This window comes from Drosophila takahashii, chromosome 2R, assembly GCF_030179915.1.
Source record: "Drosophila takahashii strain IR98-3 E-12201 chromosome 2R, DtakHiC1v2, whole genome shotgun sequence".
Lineage (NCBI taxonomy): Eukaryota > Metazoa > Arthropoda > Insecta > Diptera > Drosophilidae > Drosophila > Drosophila takahashii.
Genome location: NC_091679.1, coordinates 30,975,070 through 30,994,984, shown reverse-complemented (window position 1 = coordinate 30,994,984; position 19,915 = coordinate 30,975,070). Strand labels below are relative to the sequence as shown.

The following is a 19,915-nucleotide window of genomic DNA, read 5'->3' as shown; positions in this document are numbered from 1 at the left end:
ATATAAAACCTGTTTTATCTTCGTGTTCCCAAATTAATAGAAATAAAACAAGAAAATTATTTTGAGTGTACAAACTTTATTCAATAATCCACAGACCACTTAACAATGAAGAGGCTAAACGGCTCAGTCGCAATGGGGCATCACATTGAAGAGGGCCGACATCAGCTGAAGATAGTCCTCTTCCACCATCTGAACCTGCGACAACTCAGAATATCCATTCTCCGAGGGCGGGGGGAAGTACTGCAGGTCAATGGCAGCCAATTCGTCCTCCAGGAAGGCCTCGCCCGCCTGCTGAGCGGGATACAAACGCTTCCGGCTATCCCGGCCATCCAGAGTAGAGGACATAGCTGCACCATTAACCGCCGCTATGGGACTCAGTTCGCCACTCATGTCGAAGTTGTGCGGCGGTGGAGTGCGCTGCTGTTGCTGTAGGTGCAGTCTGCGAACCACATTAACCCGCAGCTCATTTGCATTCGCGTTGCTGCGGCGCACAATGTCCGAGCTCCGGGATGAACTGGTCGAACTTCTCGCAGGATCCGAGAACTTGAGCTTGTAGAGCCCGTGCTTGCGTCGTAGCCACGGACTGCGGTTCTCCTTGTAGTCCAATATCACCTTGCGGCGCACAAACTCATTGAAGATCACCAGCTCGTTGCTAATGTCGCGGCGCACGATTTGCTTCCAGCGCGTTTCCAGATTCGGGGAGCGGATTATATAGATGGCCTGCGAGGCCACCAGCATGAGCAGGTGCTCCAGGGCCAGCAGACAAAGCTGGCCGTCCATGTTGGAGAGCAGTTCACTGGCCGGACAGCTGGCGGACGAAATGGAGACGGTGGACAGAGACTTGGAGAAGGTGCGATTGGTCTGGTTGCCCAAACAGATGTCTGCCTCATCGTTGTCCCCGGATTGCTCCACATTGGGAAGAGTATTTAGGGGCACCTCACTGAAGCCATGATTTTGCTGGCGATTTAAAAAAATGAGTAAAGGGTGCATCTATGATGGCTTGTCTACATACCATATTTAAAGCCTTCACGTATATGTTAACCAAGTTCAGGATAATTCCAAATGTGAGCGTCACATTCTCTTCATTCAATTTGGGTGCTCCAAACTTCACATCTAGTAATGCCGAGTACTTGGAGGGGTCATATACACTGCAGCACAGCAGTTCCATCAAATCGGGGCTGAATCTCAACAAGGCCTTTACGCAGTAAATAATAATATCCGTGAGGCTATCAGAAGGTAAGTAAAAATAATTAAAAATGTATAGTATAAAGTTATAAGAGGGCAACTAACTCATTGCAGGCAGAGATGAGTTCATCATCAATTGTAATAGCCTCGGTGCTGCGCAGGATTTCCAGCTGCGAACGTCGACCGGCCAGGAGGCACTTTAAGTTTCGTTGCTGATGAAACAAAGATGAGCTGTGACACAAAAGTCCCTGTACAGCGCGCTGTAATTCGAAAATATCAAGGATTTAAATCGTATTCAGACGATCAATCAATATTAAACCCACCATTATATTAACAAGTGATACATCGTTGTCTTGCTTCCACTCTTTGTGGTGTTCCGTGAGACTGGCCACCAGGTTAACAGCTGCTTTTATTAGTTGCATGGCAGCTGGCTCTAAAGATTGTTTGCTCAGTAGCAAGGCATCCTCCAGGTAAACAGCGTGAATGCCAACAAACTGGAAAGCCTCTTGAAGGAAGCATTTCTTGTGCTTTTCGTAGATGATGGTAACGAACTCGATGCCCCTGGCGTACACTGGCCACCACTGCTCCACGGTCCAGCGTTCGGCATCCGCCGCCGCCGGCTTAGTGAACTCAAACTTGGATTGCAAAAGTTCCCTCGGCGGCAGCAGTTTCAGCCACAAGTACTCGCCCACGTCGCAGTGCAGGAACTCCACGGAGCAGTGGCCCTTGGCGAACACGATGAGCACGTCCAGTAGCTGGACACTAAGCACCTGTTTGCTAAACAAGGGCAGCGTTTTGGAGACGCACCGCACGAGGCGTTGAAACAAACGAACCGACACAAAAGGCAGATCCCAGTTTCCGGGACCATCGTTATGGAATATGGTGGCCACAGCCTTTAGCAGATTGAGGCACAGGATCAGCGAGTTGGTGGAAGCCTTGCTATCCGAATTGTCCGAGCTATCTAGGCTTTCTGTTTTCTCCAGGCTCACCGAGTTCTCCATGTGCTGCAGTTCGGTGCAGATGATGCTCACGACGGAGTTGAGGAAACGCAGGGCGATTGACGAGTCCCGGATGAGCAGATCGGTGTAAAGATGAGTGCATTTGGTCACAATGGCCAGGCATGCTTCCTTGGCCCTTACATGCTGATCCTCGTAGCAGGAGCAAATGCGACTCATGAGCTGCAGCAGCAGCTCCATCAGCTCATTTTCCTCCTCCACGCTGTTCGTGTACGAGTGCTTGAATTGGAGTAGCAGGAATACGTACAGTTCGGCCAGCATGATAAACGGACGCATGTCCTCTAGATAGTGCGAGCGATCTACCAAGACTTTCAGGCACTTCTGGGCCATCAGCTTGAATTGCGACTCGGGTATGGTCATAAACTTGGGCTGCTTCTTCAGCAGAATCACGATCAGATCCTTGAAGGCTTGCAGGCAGCAGATCCAATCGGGCAGCTCGTCGGAAGAACTCAAAATATTGGCAGCCGGAACCTTCGGCATGTTGAATACGTAATTCAACCAGGGACCAAAGTGCTTTGGCTGGAAGAACTTGTTCATCACCTCCAGCAATGCGGCATTGGTACCATTTCCCGTGTACACCTCAATGGAAATAATATTCAGAAGCTGTGTGTAGATCCTCACATTCGGCTGAAGTTCGGAGAAGAGCGGTGCGCAGAGCTTAAGCCAAAACTCCTTATCCTTCAGCAGTTCGTCCACTAGCATCTGCAGATTATGCTTCCAGAGAGAGTGGAAGATGTTCATGATCTTGGCGGGCAACGCCTGCTGAATGGTCAGCGGCTCCACTTGAAGGGCATCAAGAAACTCTCGCATATAGGTGACAATACTCTCGCCAATATTGGGAACACACTCCTTGCCAAAGAAGGAGCGCGATCGTTTGTCCTGGGCGTAATTGACCTTGAAGAAAGCCTCAGTCACGCCCGGTTGCTTGGCAATGCAAGCGTCCACAAGCTCCAGAATGGCTAGCTTGATGGAATCGCTTTCCAGCTCATCAGGCAACTTCTGCATGAAGGTCAATCGGATTTGATCCGCCTCCATGTCCAAGCAGGCCAAAAGAGACATATTAAACTCAAGAGCGATTCGTTTAAGCAGGCGACAAGACAGGATCGGTAGCCATCTATCAAAGATGTTGCTCATGTAGCTGCAAACTGTGGGAATGATTCGCAGCGTGTCCCGCTGCTTCGGTTGCGTGTATATTAACGCCTCCAGTGGCGATAGATTTTCACCGCTTCCATACACTTTGTCCTTCAGCCGCAGCAACTGCATCAGAATGCGCATGGACAGGCGGACAAGCATCATTAAGCCGTGCGGCTGCTGCTGCATCCAATTGGTCTCCAACTCCATGGTGTACTGTACATAGGCATTGCCTACACCTACGAATCTGAAGATAAAACAATATAAAGTTAGGATTTAGTAATCAAATTTATAGAAAGTCTCACCTCAAAAGAATTAGACCATTGTCCAAATTCAAAAGCGAATAAACGCACACCTTCAGCAAAAGTTCGCGCTCCTTGCAAGTGGATCCACTGCTGGTGTTAAACAAGTCCAAGATGTCGCATATAAAGCTCAGAACTTCGAAGTAGATTTTGTTTCTCTCCAACTGGGAGCGGAAGTGCCAGGTGTGCAGGTGAGGAAAGACATCTCTCAGCAGGAATATCAGACCCGGAATTTCCACCTGGATGTGACGATTCCGCTTTAGCTTGGTGTAGGTGCGCAGGAATCCGAGGTAGGAAAGCAGGAACTCGTACCGTTCGGTCTTCTTCTCCACGTTATCAATGACGGAGCCCAGGAAGCGCGACTCGAAGCCCACTCCACTGGCGTTGGCATACATCTTGAAGTCGAATAGCGATCCCTGGCTAACAGTGGGCAGGATGTGCAGGTTGCTAATTCGCGAAAATATCTCCTCATCGACCAGCGGCAGCAGAGCGGTGCAAACATTTAGACAGCTGGAAAGCAGACCGACTGGCGGGCACTGGACACTCTTAAACTTGTGCAGCAGATCAACGCACATCTCCGTGGGATGAACCATTTCGGCGCTGATGCCGGAAATTGACTGGCTGAGCTGGACGGCGCTTTCTAAAAATCTTAGACCAGCTTCCACATGACGGATGCGCTCGCTAGAATCAAAGTCACCATGTAGGTGACCTGTTTCCCTTAGCAGGCAGTTTATCTCGTGGTGCAGCGCATCGAAGAAATTAACCTGGGTGCGAAAGTGCATAAAGCAGCCGGAGGGATGTTGGACGGCGGTGCAACTGGTTCCAGCGGGTATGGTAAAGTCGATTCGCGGAAAGGGACGCACACTGGCTATAAGCTCGAATTCATCCGTGTCCACCTCTCTGAGTTTGTGCTGATTCTCGTCGTAAAGGAGAGCCAGTATGGGCAGGGATTCCAGCTGACTTTTAACCTGTATGAAAGGTTTAATTAATTAAGATAGTGCCTTAAACTATAACAAAGGGATAGCCTACATAATTTCCTTGACCCGCTTTAGTCAGCGATTGTGCCAGTTTCGAGAGGTGTGTAAATTCTAGGGGAAAGTTCTCCAAAAGAGTTTTGTACAGCGACCGCGGACCATCATCTGTAAAAGAAAGATTTTGTAGTATAAAACATACTTAAGAGTATAAGTACAATTCTTACCTTCCCGATTGCAAAAGTCTTTAGCCAAGTGCGGCCAAGAGACGAGTTCGCAGAGCAGTTCGTAGATGCCTTCATAGCGGGCACAGCTGCCGTCGCCATCGAAAAGGTTGCACATGTAACCCACCTGGTTGTAGATGGTCTTGCGCACAATCCGCGACAGCATCGAGTCATCGGCGTACATGGAATGCCGGGCAATTAGGTGCAGTTGGACAAAGCACTTCAGATCTACGGCTCGCTTGCCCAGCTGCCGGCAGCGCAGCAAACTGGAGGCGTCATCGGCATCGTTGGTGCCTCGCAGGCGAAGCAGCATCCAAACGAGTAGCAAGGGGCCGTGCTCCGGCCGATGGTGCATGCTGGCAATGTCCACCTGCAGGTCTTCAATCAGTTTCTCTATCAGATTGGTATGTTCCTCCGGCTTCTCGAAGTCCAGGCACTTCAGAATGAGCACCAGCTCGGAGTAGGTTAGGCTGCGGATTAGCTCCTGGTGATATGGTTGGCTGTCTTCCAGATAGTTCTGTATCTTTCCGAAAGAGTGCAGCTTGCAGGCGGCGAATATCCTCTTGATCTGCTCCAAGCCCATGGGCAGGTGTTCGGCCAGCAGGAGCAGGATGTGCAGCACCTCGTTGATCTCGCGGGCGTTCCGCTCCGACCAGGCAATCAAACGCTCCGCGGAGTGGAAGCACTCGCCAGCCATCAGCTTCCTGGGCGGCAGTTCGCTGATCAGGCTCTCCAGCTGCTCCAAGTATGAATCTCTGAGACGGGAGAGTGTAATCTTCTCCACGACGGCGCGATACTCCTGGTGGTAGGGATGATTCGGGACCCGGTGGAACACAATCAGGTTCTTAACGATCTTCAGGACAATCATGCGTTCCAGCGAGTAGTAGTGACGGATGTCCTCGTGCAACTTGGCCATATTGGTCTCGGTGGAGATCAGCTGGGTGAGCAGGCTGGCCGAGCCGCGGTACTCCTGGGTGAGGTAGTAGCACAGAATCTCCCAGCACTGCGCGGATTCCAGATCTAGCAGATCCTGCAGGCGCTCGGTGAAGGGCAGCAGCTTCTCCTGCTTCTTCTCCTTGAGCAGCGTGCCCAGCTGGACGTTGGAGGCGCTCTTGGCCTTGAATTGGAGCACCCCGGCCTGCAGCTCGGTGGCCACGTTCATCAGTTCCTCGCGAACGGTTTCCTGGGGCGTCTCATAGTGGATTCCGGAGACCATCTGCCACAGGCGCTTCCAGTCGGTGCTACGTATTAAAGGCGATTACATTGGGGCATCTGTTACTTCGGCACTTCAGCTACTTACATCACGCTTTTCTCCACCGCGGGCATTGTCTTAATTCTCTTAACAACTACAATTTATAATTATTTAATAACAAATAGTATTCCACGCGCAAATTCGCGGCATCGAGTTGCCACCTGGCACAACAAAAAGCCGGGATAACCAGCTGGTAGCCCCAAAAGTATATCGATAAAACGATAGCTCGTTCTGAAAATGTCCGTTAGAAAACTGAAAAACTTAAAAAAAAATGCACTTTAATTTTAAAAAAATATAACGATTTAAAAACAAGTAGGTTAATGTTAATTTGTATGAGTATTTGCTTTAACTTGAGAACAAAAAATTTAAAAAAACTTACTGTTGCATGATGAAAAATAAAATGACGGAATGATTTTTAAATTAGTAAATTAAAAAAAATTACAATAAACAAATAAAAATTAACAGGCATAGATGGGTTAAAAAAGAAGAAGTATTGTTTATCAAAGCTTTAACGTTAGTGATTTTTGTTTAATTTGTGAGGCGTAAATTGCTTGTATAATTATAATTATTGTTTAATTTAATTTCAATCCAAAATATTGATGCCCTTCTAGAAGTCGATTAAGTTTTATCGGCAGTACAGCAAAGTAATTTCCATTGTCAGGTGAGGTTCGATTTATTTGAGTGGTAATCCTTAACTGTTCTCGAACTTCCAGTGCTGTCGGACTAGAACTATTTAGGTTAGACTTTCCAACTGTCCAGTTATTCCAGTGAGGCTGTGGCTGCGGCTAACAGACCTGCGAAGTCAGAGTGCAAAGTGCGCAGATGCTGCACTCCACCACCCACCGAGCCTCCCGACCACCGCCCAGCCACCCCGTTCTAGAGACCCACTCCTGGGAAACTAATACCACTACTCCTTGGCTAGCCGCAGCTTCCCCATCCTTTCCAGATCTAAGAGCGAGAGCGGAGCGGAGAGAGCGCGAAGAGAGTAGGCGCACACGAAGTCCTCGACGCCTGGAAGCTGCAGCCCGAAAATCGTCCTGTTAGAACGAGAAAACTATTGGCAGGCGAAAGGTCTAATAATCACTTATAGGCTGGCAGAAAAGCAGATTATACCCGGAAATCCGACAGTCCGAATGGCGCAGGTTCAGCTCAACGGAGGCAATGGCCAAACCCCAAGCAACGGGAATAATCTCGAGGATAACGAACGTAAGTCCTCTGCTTGGTTAATAAAATCAAAATAGGAATTTGAGTGTTTGCCAGAAAAGTGCACAAGTATTGGTGTGCACAAGCCTAGACGAAGCACATATTTACATACATAGTGAGTGTCATGTATCAGGACATAGCTATGTATGTATGTATCATACATGGTGTATGTCAGCGGCAGCTAGCATCTTTGACATAGCTAGGATGCTTTTTGGCCTGGCGTTGGGTGGTAGCTTTAAAGAAAAAGAGACAGAGAGAGAGAGCAGGATAACAGAGAGAGAGAGAGAGAGAGAACCGGGAGAGGGAAAAAGGATGCTGCGAGAGAGCCAGGGTTACCACCGCTGCCCAAAAGCAACAAGTTTAAATGTCTTTTCAAGTATTTACTAGAAAATAAAAGATTTAGGATTAGATTGCTTGAAGTTCCTATTTAAATCTTATTTTTCTTATTTTAAAATTCTATAAATCTAAAAATTTGTTATTTTTTTTATAATTTATTTAGCCTATCAAATAAGTGACGATGACTTGGACGACCTGGACGATGACTGCCTACTCGAGGAGGCGGAAACCTCGGGAGGAGCCAATAGCATGGGTCGCGGCCCCTACGAACGCGCTTGGACCACGGAGGCCACCAGAGCCCTGATTCACATACGCGGTCCCATGGAGGGAAGCTTCACAGAGGGCCGGTTAGTGGGTTTATTTGCTCCAATCCATCGTAGTTTGCTATAGAAACCCCTTATCAATTTCAGACAAAAACGCACAGCACTTTGGCTGCACTGCACCCGGCAACTGCAACGACTGGGCTTTCGCTACTCCGCCGCCAAGGTGCAGAAAAAGTGGCACAACATCCTCATCACCTACAACAAGAATCTGAGCAAGAAATACGTATCCGGCTATGTCCACTGGGAGTTCTTCGAGGAGATGTTCAAGTACTTGCAGGGCAAGAAGGCCGACTTTGATATGCAGCTGCCGCAGCAGTCATCAAATGGGCAACAGGCGGCGCCTCCTGCCAATGGACAAAACCCGACCCAAGGACTACCGCAGCAACCGATTCAGCTGCAACCTCAACCCCTCCTGAAGCCCGGAACCCCGCAAATGCATCTGCAAATCCAAACCCAGACGCCGGCCAAGGAGGGACAGCCGTATATCACGCCCGTGGACCAGGTCCTGCTGCAGGCGCAGATGAATCTGGACAGCAAGTCCAACGACGAGTTCGACGAGGATAGCAACAGCCTGTCGGAGGTGGTGCGCCAGCCCAAGATGGAGTACGATGGCGATCAGATTCCGGAGGCCGAGCGCACCAGCGATAGTAGCCAGCATCTGGAGGCCAACGGCAAGCTGTACGAACTGGGTCGACCCATGGGATCAGCTGCTGCTGGCGGTTCCGATGACATCTGGTGGAAGGACTACTTCGAGAGGAAACTGGAGGTGGAGCGCGAGAAGATGGAGCTGCAGCGGAGCTTGCAGCGCGAACAGGTGCAGATCCAGAAAATGTCGCTGGTGCAGCAGGAGCGGATCGAGCGGATGAAGATCGATGCCATCAACAGTCTGACGGCCACGCTGCAGAAGCTCGTGGAGGCCAAGTGCCGCAGGGCCTAGGCTAAAGCTGTTCCTAATCCCGATCCCTCCCAGTAACTCTTGATAACTTTAGGCTTCTATTTGTCTGTATCTAGTTGTGTGTGTAAATACAATTTCGGCCAACTAATCGGATTGCCACTCAATTTCGAAGATGCTGGCCAGGGAGGTCTCCTTGGAGTGAGGTTTCTCTAGGCCATAGCTTAAGCTCCAAATGTCCGTGGTGAAGATCAAACCCTCTCCCGCATTCAGGCGCATTCGGAGGCTTGGACACACTCCCCCATCGCAGGGATTCTTCGGACGCAGCACCATTTCAAAGTGACCACCCAGTTGCTGGACAAAGACCAAGCCACGAACGTATATCTCCGACTGCTTTCGCTTCTGCTGGTGGACTGCCAGTAGCCAGCTGGAATAATACGGAGCCAGGTGGATGGGATAGTAGTAGGGGCGTTCCAGGAACAGTCGAGAGGACTTTACTGCCTTCTTCTGGCAGTTTCTTAGCTGAAGGTGCCAATTATTTGTTGAGTGAATCTTTTCCACAGCAGCCTCTAGGTTGAAAAGTTTTCTCAGCAGGAGGTTGGTAGACACATCACAGGGTTCACTGGACATCCACTGAGGAGACCTCTTCTCCATGAGCTCTAGGAGATTAGGGATATCCATACTCAATGCAGTATCTGTTATGATGACAGGTAGTCCACGTTCTAGGTATTCTGATTCCACAGAGGAGTAGCTTACATTCGAAGCAGTTGCAATTCCCTCTGTTGGAAAATAAAATAAATTATATGGGGGTATACTGATAAGAAAGAAGTGAATGTAAAGATTTCATATTTAATCTAAATATTTGTTGCCTTGTTTTTTAACTCATCTCATTAAACAGGGAAATATTAAATTATGTTTTTTTAAGTTTTTCGTTTGTTATTTAATATTTAACTTCGACAAGCAGATATTACATATTTAATCTAAATGTTTTTTGCCTTGTTTTCCATCTCATCTCATTGAACAGGGAAATATTAAATTTTTTTTTTAATATTTCGTTTATCATTTAATATTTAACTTAACCATTTTGTTTTTACTATAGTGATTGTCAAACTCAACTTACCCAAACCTTCACAGAGCGCACAGTTCTGCCACAGAGTCTCATGTTTACCCAGTGGAGGTGGCAGCTCCTGGACACTCTGATCCCTTGAAATCAAGCACTTGGCATTATAGTAGGGTGTCCAATCCCAAAGAGGGAGGATCTGAATGAGCAGCAAACGGCCAATAGCACTTAAAGACCAGGAAAAAGTATCACTAAATGACCAAAGGAGATAAATGACGACCAGGGGCAATAGGACAAGGCACCATTTTCGAATCCTAGCCATGCGAATTCTCCAAATCAAAGGGCGACATATAGCCAGCATGTCCTTTGCAGAAAACTCCTGCCTTCGACACTCTTCGAAGAATACTTTCAGCTCCTCCTCCATGTTCTCAACGCTTTCCCAGTCAGAACTTCAATGAATCGTTTGTTAGCCACGAAATCCAACGGTTTCCTGGCCACGCACATGCGCGCGATAAGCAATTTCCCGGAGGAAACCTAATTTTCTAACTCATTGCGCGCCCAGACGTGCATCTTGGTGATAAGTGGCACAAAGGATGCTGCCATCAGTGGAGTGGAAAGTGAAAACATATTGAGCTTTAAATGTTTATTGGAGTAAATTGAAAAAAATATTAAATGTTCTGCTTGGGGGAGGTATTTTTTCATTGCGGGCTTTCAGATAAATTGGGGTTCCTTAAGTTTCTTTACATTTCTTCGCCGGAAGGAGGAGGACCACGAGGGGGCTTGCACTTGGTGAAGAACTCCTTCATATCGCTGCACTCCTGGGAATCATTTCGAATCGAGTCGGGGCAATTCTTCATGAGATTACGGAACACACAGCCCATTAGATGACCGGCGTCATGGGGACACATGGGGAATCCAGGTGGCGGAGAAGGAGCGGGACGAGCGGGTAAATTGGCCTCGAACTCGGCCACCTTGGTGGCGCAGGTGGTGAAGGCCTGGGTGGCTGTTGTCTGCAGATCGGAGCTGTCCTTGAACACCACCTGCAGATAGCTAGTCAGCTTTTCCTGATCGAGTTTCCGGTCTTGATAGATGCCGGTTTCGTTGAAGATGCAGGAGAAGAAGCACTGAAGAGGGGTAATCCTGGATTAAGTGATCCTAAAATTTTAATTAAGATGTACTACCGGTGGTGGGTGAGGATGGTGGTGGCGCCGCTTGCTCTCGAAGGATCCACTGGCCTCCCCATCCGTGGGTGGCGGCGGGGTCATGTCAAACTTTATGCACTTCTGCTTCAATTCGGCGGTCACAAAATCCGGCATGGGACAGCAGGTCTTGGGATTCACAAACGGTGGTCGCTTGCTGCAGTCCACGTCACCAGAAACGGCTGCATTCTGTTAATGGATTAGTTATAACCGCTCTTCAATCGCGTGATACCAAATCATCATACCAGGCAGAACCCGACAACGAGCAGTAATAGTTGCGATTTTGGAAGCATTTTCGGTTTGACGCCGCAATATGGAACTGATTCTCCAACCGACATGGGCCCTCAATTTATAGAACCCACCAAGCGGTCAGTCACTGATATATGATTATAATTATGTGGGTATATATATAACTTACTCACAGCGTGTGCAAATCAATTAACTTTTTTTGCCTATTCATTATAGTTCATTTGCAATTATTTCAATTGGCCAGCAACCCTCCAAAGGGCTTGTATATATCAGATTTATCAATCCACCTACCTTTCACACTCACTGTTGTAATTCTTTTGAAATTATCTAGGGGTTACACGGTGTTATTTAACTTACAATGCAAGATTACAGCTTGTTTCCACAACGGATTCCCTTCAGACAGATTAAATGAAATAATTTGAACATGTTTTTATAAAACAAATTAATCCAATAATTACATTTAATGCGACACTAAAAAATTGTGAAATACTGGTGGACATGACTAATGGGTAAACAAATTAAATGGGTCTATTTTCGGGGGGGATGTGATTCATAAATCCCCCGGCTCGCAGAAATTCGTTTTAATTTGCGCTTGGTACTACCAACTATTTAATGTACAGGCAGCTTTGCAATGTCGATTCAGTTCACCCCTTGAGGGTCAGTTGCGTCACGGCCTCTTTGACGGTGGGATATTGAAACTTGAAGCCGGAGGAGATGGCCTTCTGGGGCTGGACTTTGGCTCCGTTTAGAACCAGGGCAGCCCGCTCTTTTCCAAAAATAGCAAGGACCACAAACTCGGGGACGCTGAAGATGCAGGGACGATGGAGGGCTTTGGCAAAGGCCTGGCAATAAAGGATATTATTATTATTATTGCTATTAATAGGAAACTAGGGGTTCCTACTTTGCTGAACTCCAGATTGCTAGCTATTTCAGGAGCCACCGCATTGACCACTCCCGGCACCGGTTTCTCTATGATGTACTGTATCAAGCTGCACAGGTCGTGAAGATGGATCCAGGGCATTATTTGCTTGCCACTGCCAAAGGGACCTCCTACGCCCAGTTTAAACGGTAGCCACATGGACTGGATCATTCCACCGCCTAGGCCCACAACAGCACCGCATCTTAGAATGGTCTGGAAGGGATTAGGGGGAATTAATGGGGTAATTTAGCTGTTGTCCATGAGTAACCTACGCATTTGCAATCCTGTTCGTCACCCGTGCGGGCAGCCTCCTCCCAGGCCAGGCACAATCTGGACATGTAGTCGAATCCCTGCACCTTGTCCTCCTCGCTGTAAACCTTGGACTCCGAGGGCGGATAGTGACTAACGCCGCAGAGATTCACAAAGGAGGTGACCTGCGGAGCCGACTTAATAGCCTGAGCCAAGGTTTTCGACGAGTTGATGCGCGAGTTCCACACATTTTGCTGAAAGCCTGGGGTCCAGCGCCTCGTCGGGTCCAGGGTGTTCTGACCCGTGGCATTTACCACGGCGTTAACAGTCCCGGGAATACCATTCTTCTCCAGCTCGTGCCAGGTGATGCGTTTTGGACCTGGCATCCTGGAGATCACCGTCACATCGTATCCCTTTTGGGTCAAATGTTTGGCCAGATTGCGGCCAATGAAGCCGGTGCCGCCACCTGAGCGAGAATCCGGGTTAGTGCGCCTGCCCACAGGCCGTGGATTCCACCTTTGAACGTACCTATAAGTGCGTGCCTCGACATTTCCGGCCGAATCTTAAGACTTTTTGCAAATTACGACACTCCGCAGAACGTAACGTAAACAAAACACAGCTGATTTTGCAGTAGGTTGCCAGACCACTGCGTTTGAATGGAAGATTCCGAGTGGCCACTCTTTTGAAATTAGTTAGCCATGGCGCGAAAAATTAAATTTTGAAAGTATTGTAGGAGCTTTAAAATTAATCTTTATATTATGGAAAAAGGTGGAAAGGGGGAGAAGGGAGCGTAATCTAGGAAGAATTCTAAGCAATATTGTATTATCTAAGAAGAATTCTAAGCAATATTGTATTGTATTGTATTATCTAAGAAGAATTCTAAGCAAATTGCAAAATAAACTATTTATTAAAAGCCACGTTTGACCCTCCGCATTTTCTGACGCTATACATTATCACATTCCCTGACTAGTCCACTAAATTCCTGTCAACAAAACTGGGATAGGAGCATCTTTTTGTCCTTATTTGTCAATTAAATTTAATTTATTTTAAATATTATAATGAATTAAATATAAGATACATGTATGGAAATATCAATAAAATGACTTGATTTCCTTTTGCTAAACCAAAATAGAAGTCACCCATTTGGGTTAATCAAAAAAGGACTGGAGTGATTTACTATCGTAAATATTCAATGACTTTCGGGCCGCCGTCTGGAGAGGCTTTTAGTGTCACTCCCGCACAGCATTTAAAGTGCACCGATAAGCGAAATAAAGGGCAGACACTAAACTTAAATTGCAATACGCTTATCACTTTAAGTTGAGCGTTAAAAGGAGCAGCCCCGAGATCCCAATAAAAGCGCAAATTTCGCATAAAACGCCTTTAGCCAAGTATAATACAAGTGGCTATGACGCTTTCACTCCGCCAGCAGACTTATATGTATGTTTAAATATATATATATGTCGGTGGATATATAGACAGACATCGGGCAGACGCATGGGGCCAAGTTAATGGCCAAGTTCAAGTGCAGCAGACGACATAACGTCATATCCTTTGGTTCGCTGCGTCGTGTTTTGTTTTCGTGGCAAGTCATTGGAAACTCATTTGCATACACAGTGCTGGCTCGCATTAACCGACCACCACTTTCTCCTCCCGCCACCGCCTCCTCCCTCACCAAAGTGGGCGTGGCTGTCTTTTTGGGTAAAGAATTTGCATTAAGCACTGCAATTATTGCGCTTCATTGAGTGAGAAGGGCGTAGTGATGGCGGAATAAAAAGGATCTGGGGCCATAATTACGAAGTCTGTCGCGTTTATCTAGTCCTGCAATCAGGCAGTAATCACGTACAGCCAGTTGAATAACGGCCACCGAGCGTGCATAATAGTTTGGGGGAGAAAAAAACAAAATATTAGGTTGATATTACTATCAGGATATTTAAATGTGGAATTTTTTGTTTTAGTCTTATAATAAAGGGATTTTGTGTTTGTTAATTAAGAACACTTCGGTGTAAAAATAGCTTAAAAAAAGTTTAAAAAAATCCATATTTATGGAAAACACGTGTTAAGTTGTTATAACAGAAAAACAGAAAATCATAAATTAAAACAGTTATTATAAATGAATTAAATGAAGTAAATTGATGATTAATCAAAAAACATAAAGATTCAAATTAAATATTAGTGCTTAAAATAAAATATTTTCAGATAAAAGTATTCATGCTAAGTAAAAATTATTTCCTATGGGCAATATTATATTCATAATATACTTAAATCTTATTAAAATAAAAAATTATATTATAAATTACCAAATACCATTTTATTTATGAACAGAGTTTTGGTGCATTGAATGAAATCTTGAAATTTCTGATAAATAATTGTTATATCTTTTTTACTACGTATTGAAGTGACACTCATCACCGATACTTGAACGTGGGTTGATGGGTTCCGCCAATAGAACTTTAAAATCCACGGTGCTCTTGCTAGTGACACTTGTCGCTGATAAAAACAGGAGTGGAGCGTTGTGGAAAAACTTTCTAGACAAAAGGAAAATATGGAAACGATGATGGAAAGGATCTGCAGCAAAAGTTGTCTCGTGTCTCGCTGTTTGAGTTGCACTTCCGGTGCAAATGTGGATACACAGATACAGATACTCGGCTTGTATCTTTCGCACACTGTCGGTTTGGGGGACAAACTTCTTTGTTTGTTTTATTGACAAACGGACTGAGCGACAGAGCCACAACAAAGTTGCAAAGTCAATGGCACAGCATGGACGAAAATCGGAATATGCATCCAATATGCACCCATCCACATCCACCCACCGGAGTGATTTGTGTAGCATGTGGGTGGTGCTGGCATGGATTGCAATCCACATCTCACTGGCCATTGACACACCACAACACATCGCAACACACACTCCCTGACAGTTTTATGTGCGGTCTGTGTCGCTTTTTTGCCGCCTTGCGGTTTGGATAGTCTGGCAGGGATTGGGGATTGGGAGTCGGAGTGAAGAGCGGGATCGGGATTAGCCGGGTCTGACAGTTGGTCACCTCGGTGGCACAGCATAAAACTTAATTCTGTCATAATTGCGATGCAGCTAACAAGTTTTGTAACCCAAACTCGACGTGGCTCACAGAAAAAAAAAGATCGCTTAATTTGATAACCGTAGCAGCAGAAAATAAAAATACAATATTTGTTTATATTTAAATTATTTTTTAAAAATGAAATAAACTTAAAAAAAATGAATATGTAAATTATTTTTGATAGTTTTAACTTTTAAGCGATAAATCATAATTTAAATGATACAAAACTGCAGTAAAACTACATATATTCATATATTTTATACTTGTTTATTGAGGTTGAATGTTATTATTAATTAAATATTTTTGATATTCAATCCTAATATTATTTAAGTATAAATAAATTTAAATTGTATTTAAATAAAAACAAATTTACCTAAAATCAAGACATCGGATTTAATAAGGGAAACATTTTTATAAAACAAAAGCATTGTTTGTTTTCGCAATAATTTCATATTTTATCTTCACACTAAGAAACAGTTTATAAAAAAATCCGAAATAATGTTCTGTGCACTGATAAACCGAACCGTAACTTATGCAACTTGCGGGCAGCTGGTTTTTGGTTTTTAAATAATTGAAAAGCCCAGAATGCAGCAAAGTTCAGGGTTCAAACTTTTCCCCAGCCGGCCAGAGACAAACTGAGTGGAAAGTTTCGTTGATTGCTCTTGACGTTAATTGAAATTTGGCCAGGCCAGGCCAACTAATTGGCATTGGCCAAGGTGTTGCGATGCTGTGGTTATCTCCATTACATTAGTTGGCCTGCTCACCCCCGGCAAATTACCCATAATTGAATTTGTAGCTCGAATTCCTCTGACCTCTTGGTTTTTTGCGACGTTCCTCTTGGTTTTTCTGCGACTTGTTTAAAGGAAAGTTCAAAAGCATCATAAACAATCTGTGGAGCGCACATATCGCGCAGACAATTTGTCTGCCACGAAATATAAAACTGGGTCAGACGAAAAGGCGGCGCCGCCGAAAGATTGCCGCAGACAGCGTCTTGGTGGTCGCAAATCCTCATCCTCATCCTCCCAACCCATCCAATTCACCCATTCCATTTGCGAATTTGTGACGCATCTTCCTCCGATTTTTCGCCACGAGGTAAGGCGAGAAGTCAGCGATGTGGGTCAAAAGTCACGGAGCGCCAGTTTGTCTCATAAATTTTAAGAACTTTGCGAGAATCAAGGTAGATGTTTTTGTACTTTTCCCTTTTACGAGGGAAATGTTTTTCCGCTTTTCCCATTTATTCCACCATTACCCGCTATAATTAGCTGCTTAAGAGACTTGAGTTCTTCAAAGGCACTATTTTGTCAAGCGGATGCTGCCTAAAAGGATCTGCTCTTCGCGTTTCTGACAGTCGGGATCACCCGGGCAGCAGATCAAAGGGAAAATGCTGGAAAATCGAAATTAGATTGGACTCGGCGTGGCTGACGTTTTCTCTACAATATGAATAATGCAACTGGACGGAACGGTCGCATATCAATTAATGGAAAAGCGAATTACGATACTTGGCCAGCTACTTGGCACTCACCCACTTTCCCGCTTTCCCGGCTCGGCACTAAAGAAACTCGTTATCCATCAATATCGCTGATAGCCACAAACGGTGAATGGCTAAGATTGAAACTCGGAGACTACAACAAAATGCACCTGCAACGCTGAAAGACAAGCCGGCGGCACTGGCGACTTTGATATGTGTGTATAAAATGATTGCGATGTGCGGCAAGTGGGTCCACTTTTACTGCCCCAGACTCACCTGTTTGAGCTTTGGCAAAGGTCTGCAGTCCTCACTCCCGATTTCAGTTGGCTATTTCGAGGAGATCTGGCCCATGGACCATGCCCCACTCATCAATCAAAGGCAGTCGAAAGGGCAAGTCAGGCTGCCGGAATGCCTAATTGCAGCTTCTGGTCAATTGTCGCCAAAACTTGTACATAAGTGCACAGGGAAAAATTCTTTATGGTTTATACAACTTCAGATGACTTTGAAAAAAGTAAATTGTATTTAAACAATTAAGGTAAATGTTTATTAACTGATTTAAAAGGTTTTTAGCCATTTTACTCAAAAATGGTAGAGCCAATAATATAAATATAAATATACCTTATTAAAATTAAAATACATTAATGTTTTAAATCTTTAGATATATAAAGAATATAAAGAATAATTGAAAGATTAAAAAATCTTATTAAGGGCAGAGTAAATCCTTCTTTGAACCTCTACATAAAAAATATATTTTTTGCTAGTAAAAAATTGTTTTTAAATTTTTCTCATAACATTTATTAAAGTAAAAATCTAAGCAATGTAAACAAATATGTAATCAAATGTTTTGAAATAAAAGAAAAAGGGACTTAAGAATTAAAATATGAACTTTCGCTTTCAACAATGTATTTTTCCGTGCAGCAGCTGTTCCCTTTAAAATCCTTGTAAATTGCTTTAATTATTTAGGCATTTTTACAGCATATTCAAGTGACAAAGCAGCCTCTTTCCGACGACAAAGGCAGCTGAACAGGAATAATTCACACCTGCAGCCGGCCTACGTGCAATTATTGACGTTCAGTTTGGTAATAAAATAAGTCCCGGCCCGGCGACCTGAAATTAATTAGGCTTTTAATATTTATGCTTTTTATGTTTTGCATTTGGTGGCGACAGGTCGCCAAGGACGCGAGTGACAGGGAACTCGGGTCTGAGTAAAGGTCCTACGAGTAAGGACTCTGTCCTAGGACTCGCGTTCGTGCATGCGGCCAATTAATAAGCCAGAAATGCGACCGTTAATTCAAGGAGTCCGACGCGCTGTCCTGCGAAAGGGTGCAAGATAAGTATCTATTATAAATATTCATAATATATGTCGGCGGCAAGCACAGACGACATTAAGCCGTGTCCGACAAGTCCGACGGTTCCACTCCCAGTCCCATTCCTGCTGCTGGTTTTATTGAAGGAGCCGCAGCCTTTCAGCCGATTCCACTTTCCATGTCGTCGGGTCCCCAGGCATTGCTCCATTCATAGGCCCATGCTATTCTTCATCTATATCAAACTAGACAGCAGAAAGGAGGCCTTTCATTTGCTTCTGAGGCCACCCAATTCCTGGGGCGTAGAAATCAGATTTAATCAGATTGCTATACTATCAAGGCGTGTACTGCTTTATGTTTCGGATATTACTTTTAGAAAAACCCATCAGAAATACTTTTGTATATATTATAATAATTTATAATATCCAGTCAAGTTGATGTATATCTAATAATTTTTAATTATAAACAAGAATTAATTTATGCTTATAAGATAACTTATTGATGAACTTTCATACACTTCCTTCAAAGGCCAATGAAACCGATCCTACAATTACTTAGCAAAAATTAGGGTCCGGTAGCTAATTTCAGACCACCGATATGTGCAATATTTCAGCCTCAAAAATATGTTTTTCGGCCCGAAATGGGCTGCTACTTTCACTCGTCTCGTTATTCGGTTATCGATACACAACAATCGCGGCAATCGACGTTGAAGCAATGAAATTAGCGAACCGCAAACAAGACTTCAAATTACCCGCATTCATCCCGAATCAGATATTCGCACCAGGCTGTCAGATTTCTGGGAAAGTCGGGGGGAGTCGGTGCAAAAAATATATTTATATGTACGAGGTTTGGATCGTATCGATTGCAATCGACAGCCGCTCACAATGGATCAGATCAGACGGTAAATCAGGAAGGCAAAGAAAGAGACTCGGGAGACTGGGAGATTTCAAGAGGTGGAAAAGAAAGAGCAATTGCAGCGAGGCAAACATCCGCATCTCCATCTCTGCCTCTTCGCATGGCACACTTCCAACTGTGGCGCATAATTAAAATGCAACATAAATAAACATAAGCATAAACATACATAAAGCTGTGATAAATTGGCCAGCGACGCAGCGGAAATGTGCGTTAATCCAATTAAATGGGCCATTTGCATGGCTCAGTTGCGAAAATGTTGTTCATTAAAATGGCCAATACTTGGCATCAAATTCAATTTAAACGGTGCAGCTGCAGTTTTGGCAAAGGACTCTTGTTCAGTCGGGGTCGAGGGTCAATTCCGGATTTGGGACAATGTCCTGCCGCCAACTTATCGTCTAGTCTCTGTTTCTGTCTTTGACCAGTTTGTTTGTTTGTTTTGGCCAACACTCGGGCTCTTTGTTTGGGTTGTTTGAACCTCAGGCGGTTTTCTTGTCACGGTGGTTACTGCGTCTTTTTTGGATACAGTGAAGAAAAAAGCTTTAAATGTTGTAAGAACAAAGAATTAAAAATTTTAAAACGTTTTAAAAAAAAGGAATTTCTATATATATATATTAAAACTGTATTAGTAATATTCTTAACGAAAAGT

The 19,915-nt window shown here is 44.9% G+C and overlaps 5 protein-coding genes across 5 annotated transcripts; 1 reads left to right on the top strand and 4 right to left on the bottom strand.

Annotated features, from left to right (window-relative positions):
• Positions 1–56: 56 nt before the first annotated feature.
• Nup188 (nuclear pore complex protein Nup188) lies at positions 57–6,265 on the bottom strand. Its single transcript, XM_017153007.3, has 8 exons — positions 6,130–6,265; positions 4,833–6,070; positions 4,664–4,773; positions 3,638–4,602; positions 1,509–3,579; positions 1,291–1,445; positions 1,013–1,226; positions 57–957 (listed from the first exon to the last, which is right to left on the bottom strand). Exons 1-8 carry the CDS (start codon positions 6,153–6,155, stop codon positions 124–126), a joined length of 5,613 nt encoding a protein of 1,870 aa, XP_017008496.3. The 5' UTR covers positions 6,156–6,265; the 3' UTR covers positions 57–123.
• A 524-nt stretch (positions 6,266–6,789) lies between these two features.
• On the top strand, positions 6,790–8,987 carry LOC108065061 (uncharacterized). Its single transcript, XM_017152918.3, has 3 exons — positions 6,790–7,287; positions 7,784–7,967; positions 8,031–8,987. Exons 1-3 carry the CDS (start codon positions 7,215–7,217, stop codon positions 8,878–8,880), a joined length of 1,107 nt encoding a protein of 368 aa, XP_017008407.2. The 5' UTR covers positions 6,790–7,214; the 3' UTR covers positions 8,881–8,987.
• LOC108065062 (uncharacterized) lies at positions 8,946–10,423 on the bottom strand. The gene is made up of 2 exons (XM_017152919.3): positions 9,956–10,423; positions 8,946–9,614 (listed from the first exon to the last, which is right to left on the bottom strand). Exons 1-2 carry the CDS (start codon positions 10,317–10,319, stop codon positions 8,983–8,985), a joined length of 996 nt encoding a protein of 331 aa, XP_017008408.3. The 5' UTR covers positions 10,320–10,423; the 3' UTR covers positions 8,946–8,982.
• A 168-nt stretch (positions 10,424–10,591) lies between these two features.
• On the bottom strand, positions 10,592–11,593 carry Obp49a (Odorant-binding protein 49a). The gene is made up of 3 exons (XM_070213488.1): positions 11,340–11,593; positions 11,077–11,283; positions 10,592–11,019 (listed from the first exon to the last, which is right to left on the bottom strand). The coding sequence occupies exons 1-3, from the start codon at positions 11,430–11,432 to the stop codon at positions 10,636–10,638; spliced, it is 684 nt and encodes a 227-aa protein (XP_070069589.1). The 5' UTR covers positions 11,433–11,593; the 3' UTR covers positions 10,592–10,635.
• A 162-nt stretch (positions 11,594–11,755) lies between these two features.
• Positions 11,756–13,190, bottom strand: LOC108065134 (epimerase family protein SDR39U1). The gene is made up of 4 exons (XM_017153041.3): positions 13,040–13,190; positions 12,535–12,977; positions 12,245–12,475; positions 11,756–12,185 (listed from the first exon to the last, which is right to left on the bottom strand). Exons 1-4 carry the CDS (start codon positions 13,059–13,061, stop codon positions 11,988–11,990), a joined length of 894 nt encoding a protein of 297 aa, XP_017008530.3. The 5' UTR covers positions 13,062–13,190; the 3' UTR covers positions 11,756–11,987.
• Positions 13,191–19,915: the final 6,725 nt, after the last annotated feature.

Coding starts and splice junctions, on each gene's coding strand:
- LOC108065134 (XM_017153041.3), bottom strand. CDS start 13,061: ATGTCGAGGCACGCACTTATAG. Junction 12,476..12,534: donor ACGAACAGGATTGCAAATGC/GTAGGTTACTCA, acceptor AATCCCTTCCAG/ACCATTCTAAGATGCGGTGC. Junction 12,186..12,244: donor GCAATCTGGAGTTCAGCAAA/GTAGGAACCCCT, acceptor CTTTATTGCCAG/GCCTTTGCCAAAGCCCTCCA.
- Obp49a (XM_070213488.1), bottom strand. CDS start 11,432: ATGTCGGTTGGAGAATCAGTTCCATATTGCGGCGTCAAACCGAAAATG. Junction 11,284..11,339: donor TCGTTGTCGGGTTCTGCCTG/GTATGATGATTT, acceptor ATCCATTAACAG/AATGCAGCCGTTTCTGGTGA. Junction 11,020..11,076: donor ACCATCCTCACCCACCACCG/GTAGTACATCTT, acceptor ACCCCTCTTCAG/TGCTTCTTCTCCTGCATCTT.
- LOC108065061 (XM_017152918.3), top strand. CDS start 7,215: ATGGCGCAGGTTCAGCTCAACGGAGGCAATGGCCAAACCCCAAGCAAC. Junction 7,288..7,783: donor TAATCTCGAGGATAACGAAC/GTAAGTCCTCTG, acceptor TAATTTATTTAG/CCTATCAAATAAGTGACGAT. Junction 7,968..8,030: donor GGAAGCTTCACAGAGGGCCG/GTTAGTGGGTTT, acceptor TATCAATTTCAG/ACAAAAACGCACAGCACTTT.
- LOC108065062 (XM_017152919.3), bottom strand. CDS start 10,319: ATGGAGGAGGAGCTGAAAGTATTCTTCGAAGAGTGTCGAAGGCAGGAG. Junction 9,615..9,955: donor TGCGCTCTGTGAAGGTTTGG/GTAAGTTGAGTT, acceptor ATTTTCCAACAG/AGGGAATTGCAACTGCTTCG.
- Nup188 (XM_017153007.3), bottom strand. CDS start 6,155: ATGCCCGCGGTGGAGAAAAGCGTGAT. Junction 6,071..6,129: donor GCGGTGGAGAAAAGCGTGAT/GTAAGTAGCTGA, acceptor TTTAATACGTAG/CACCGACTGGAAGCGCCTGT. Junction 1,446..1,508: donor TATCACTTGTTAATATAATG/GTGGGTTTAATA, acceptor TTCGAATTACAG/CGCGCTGTACAGGGACTTTT.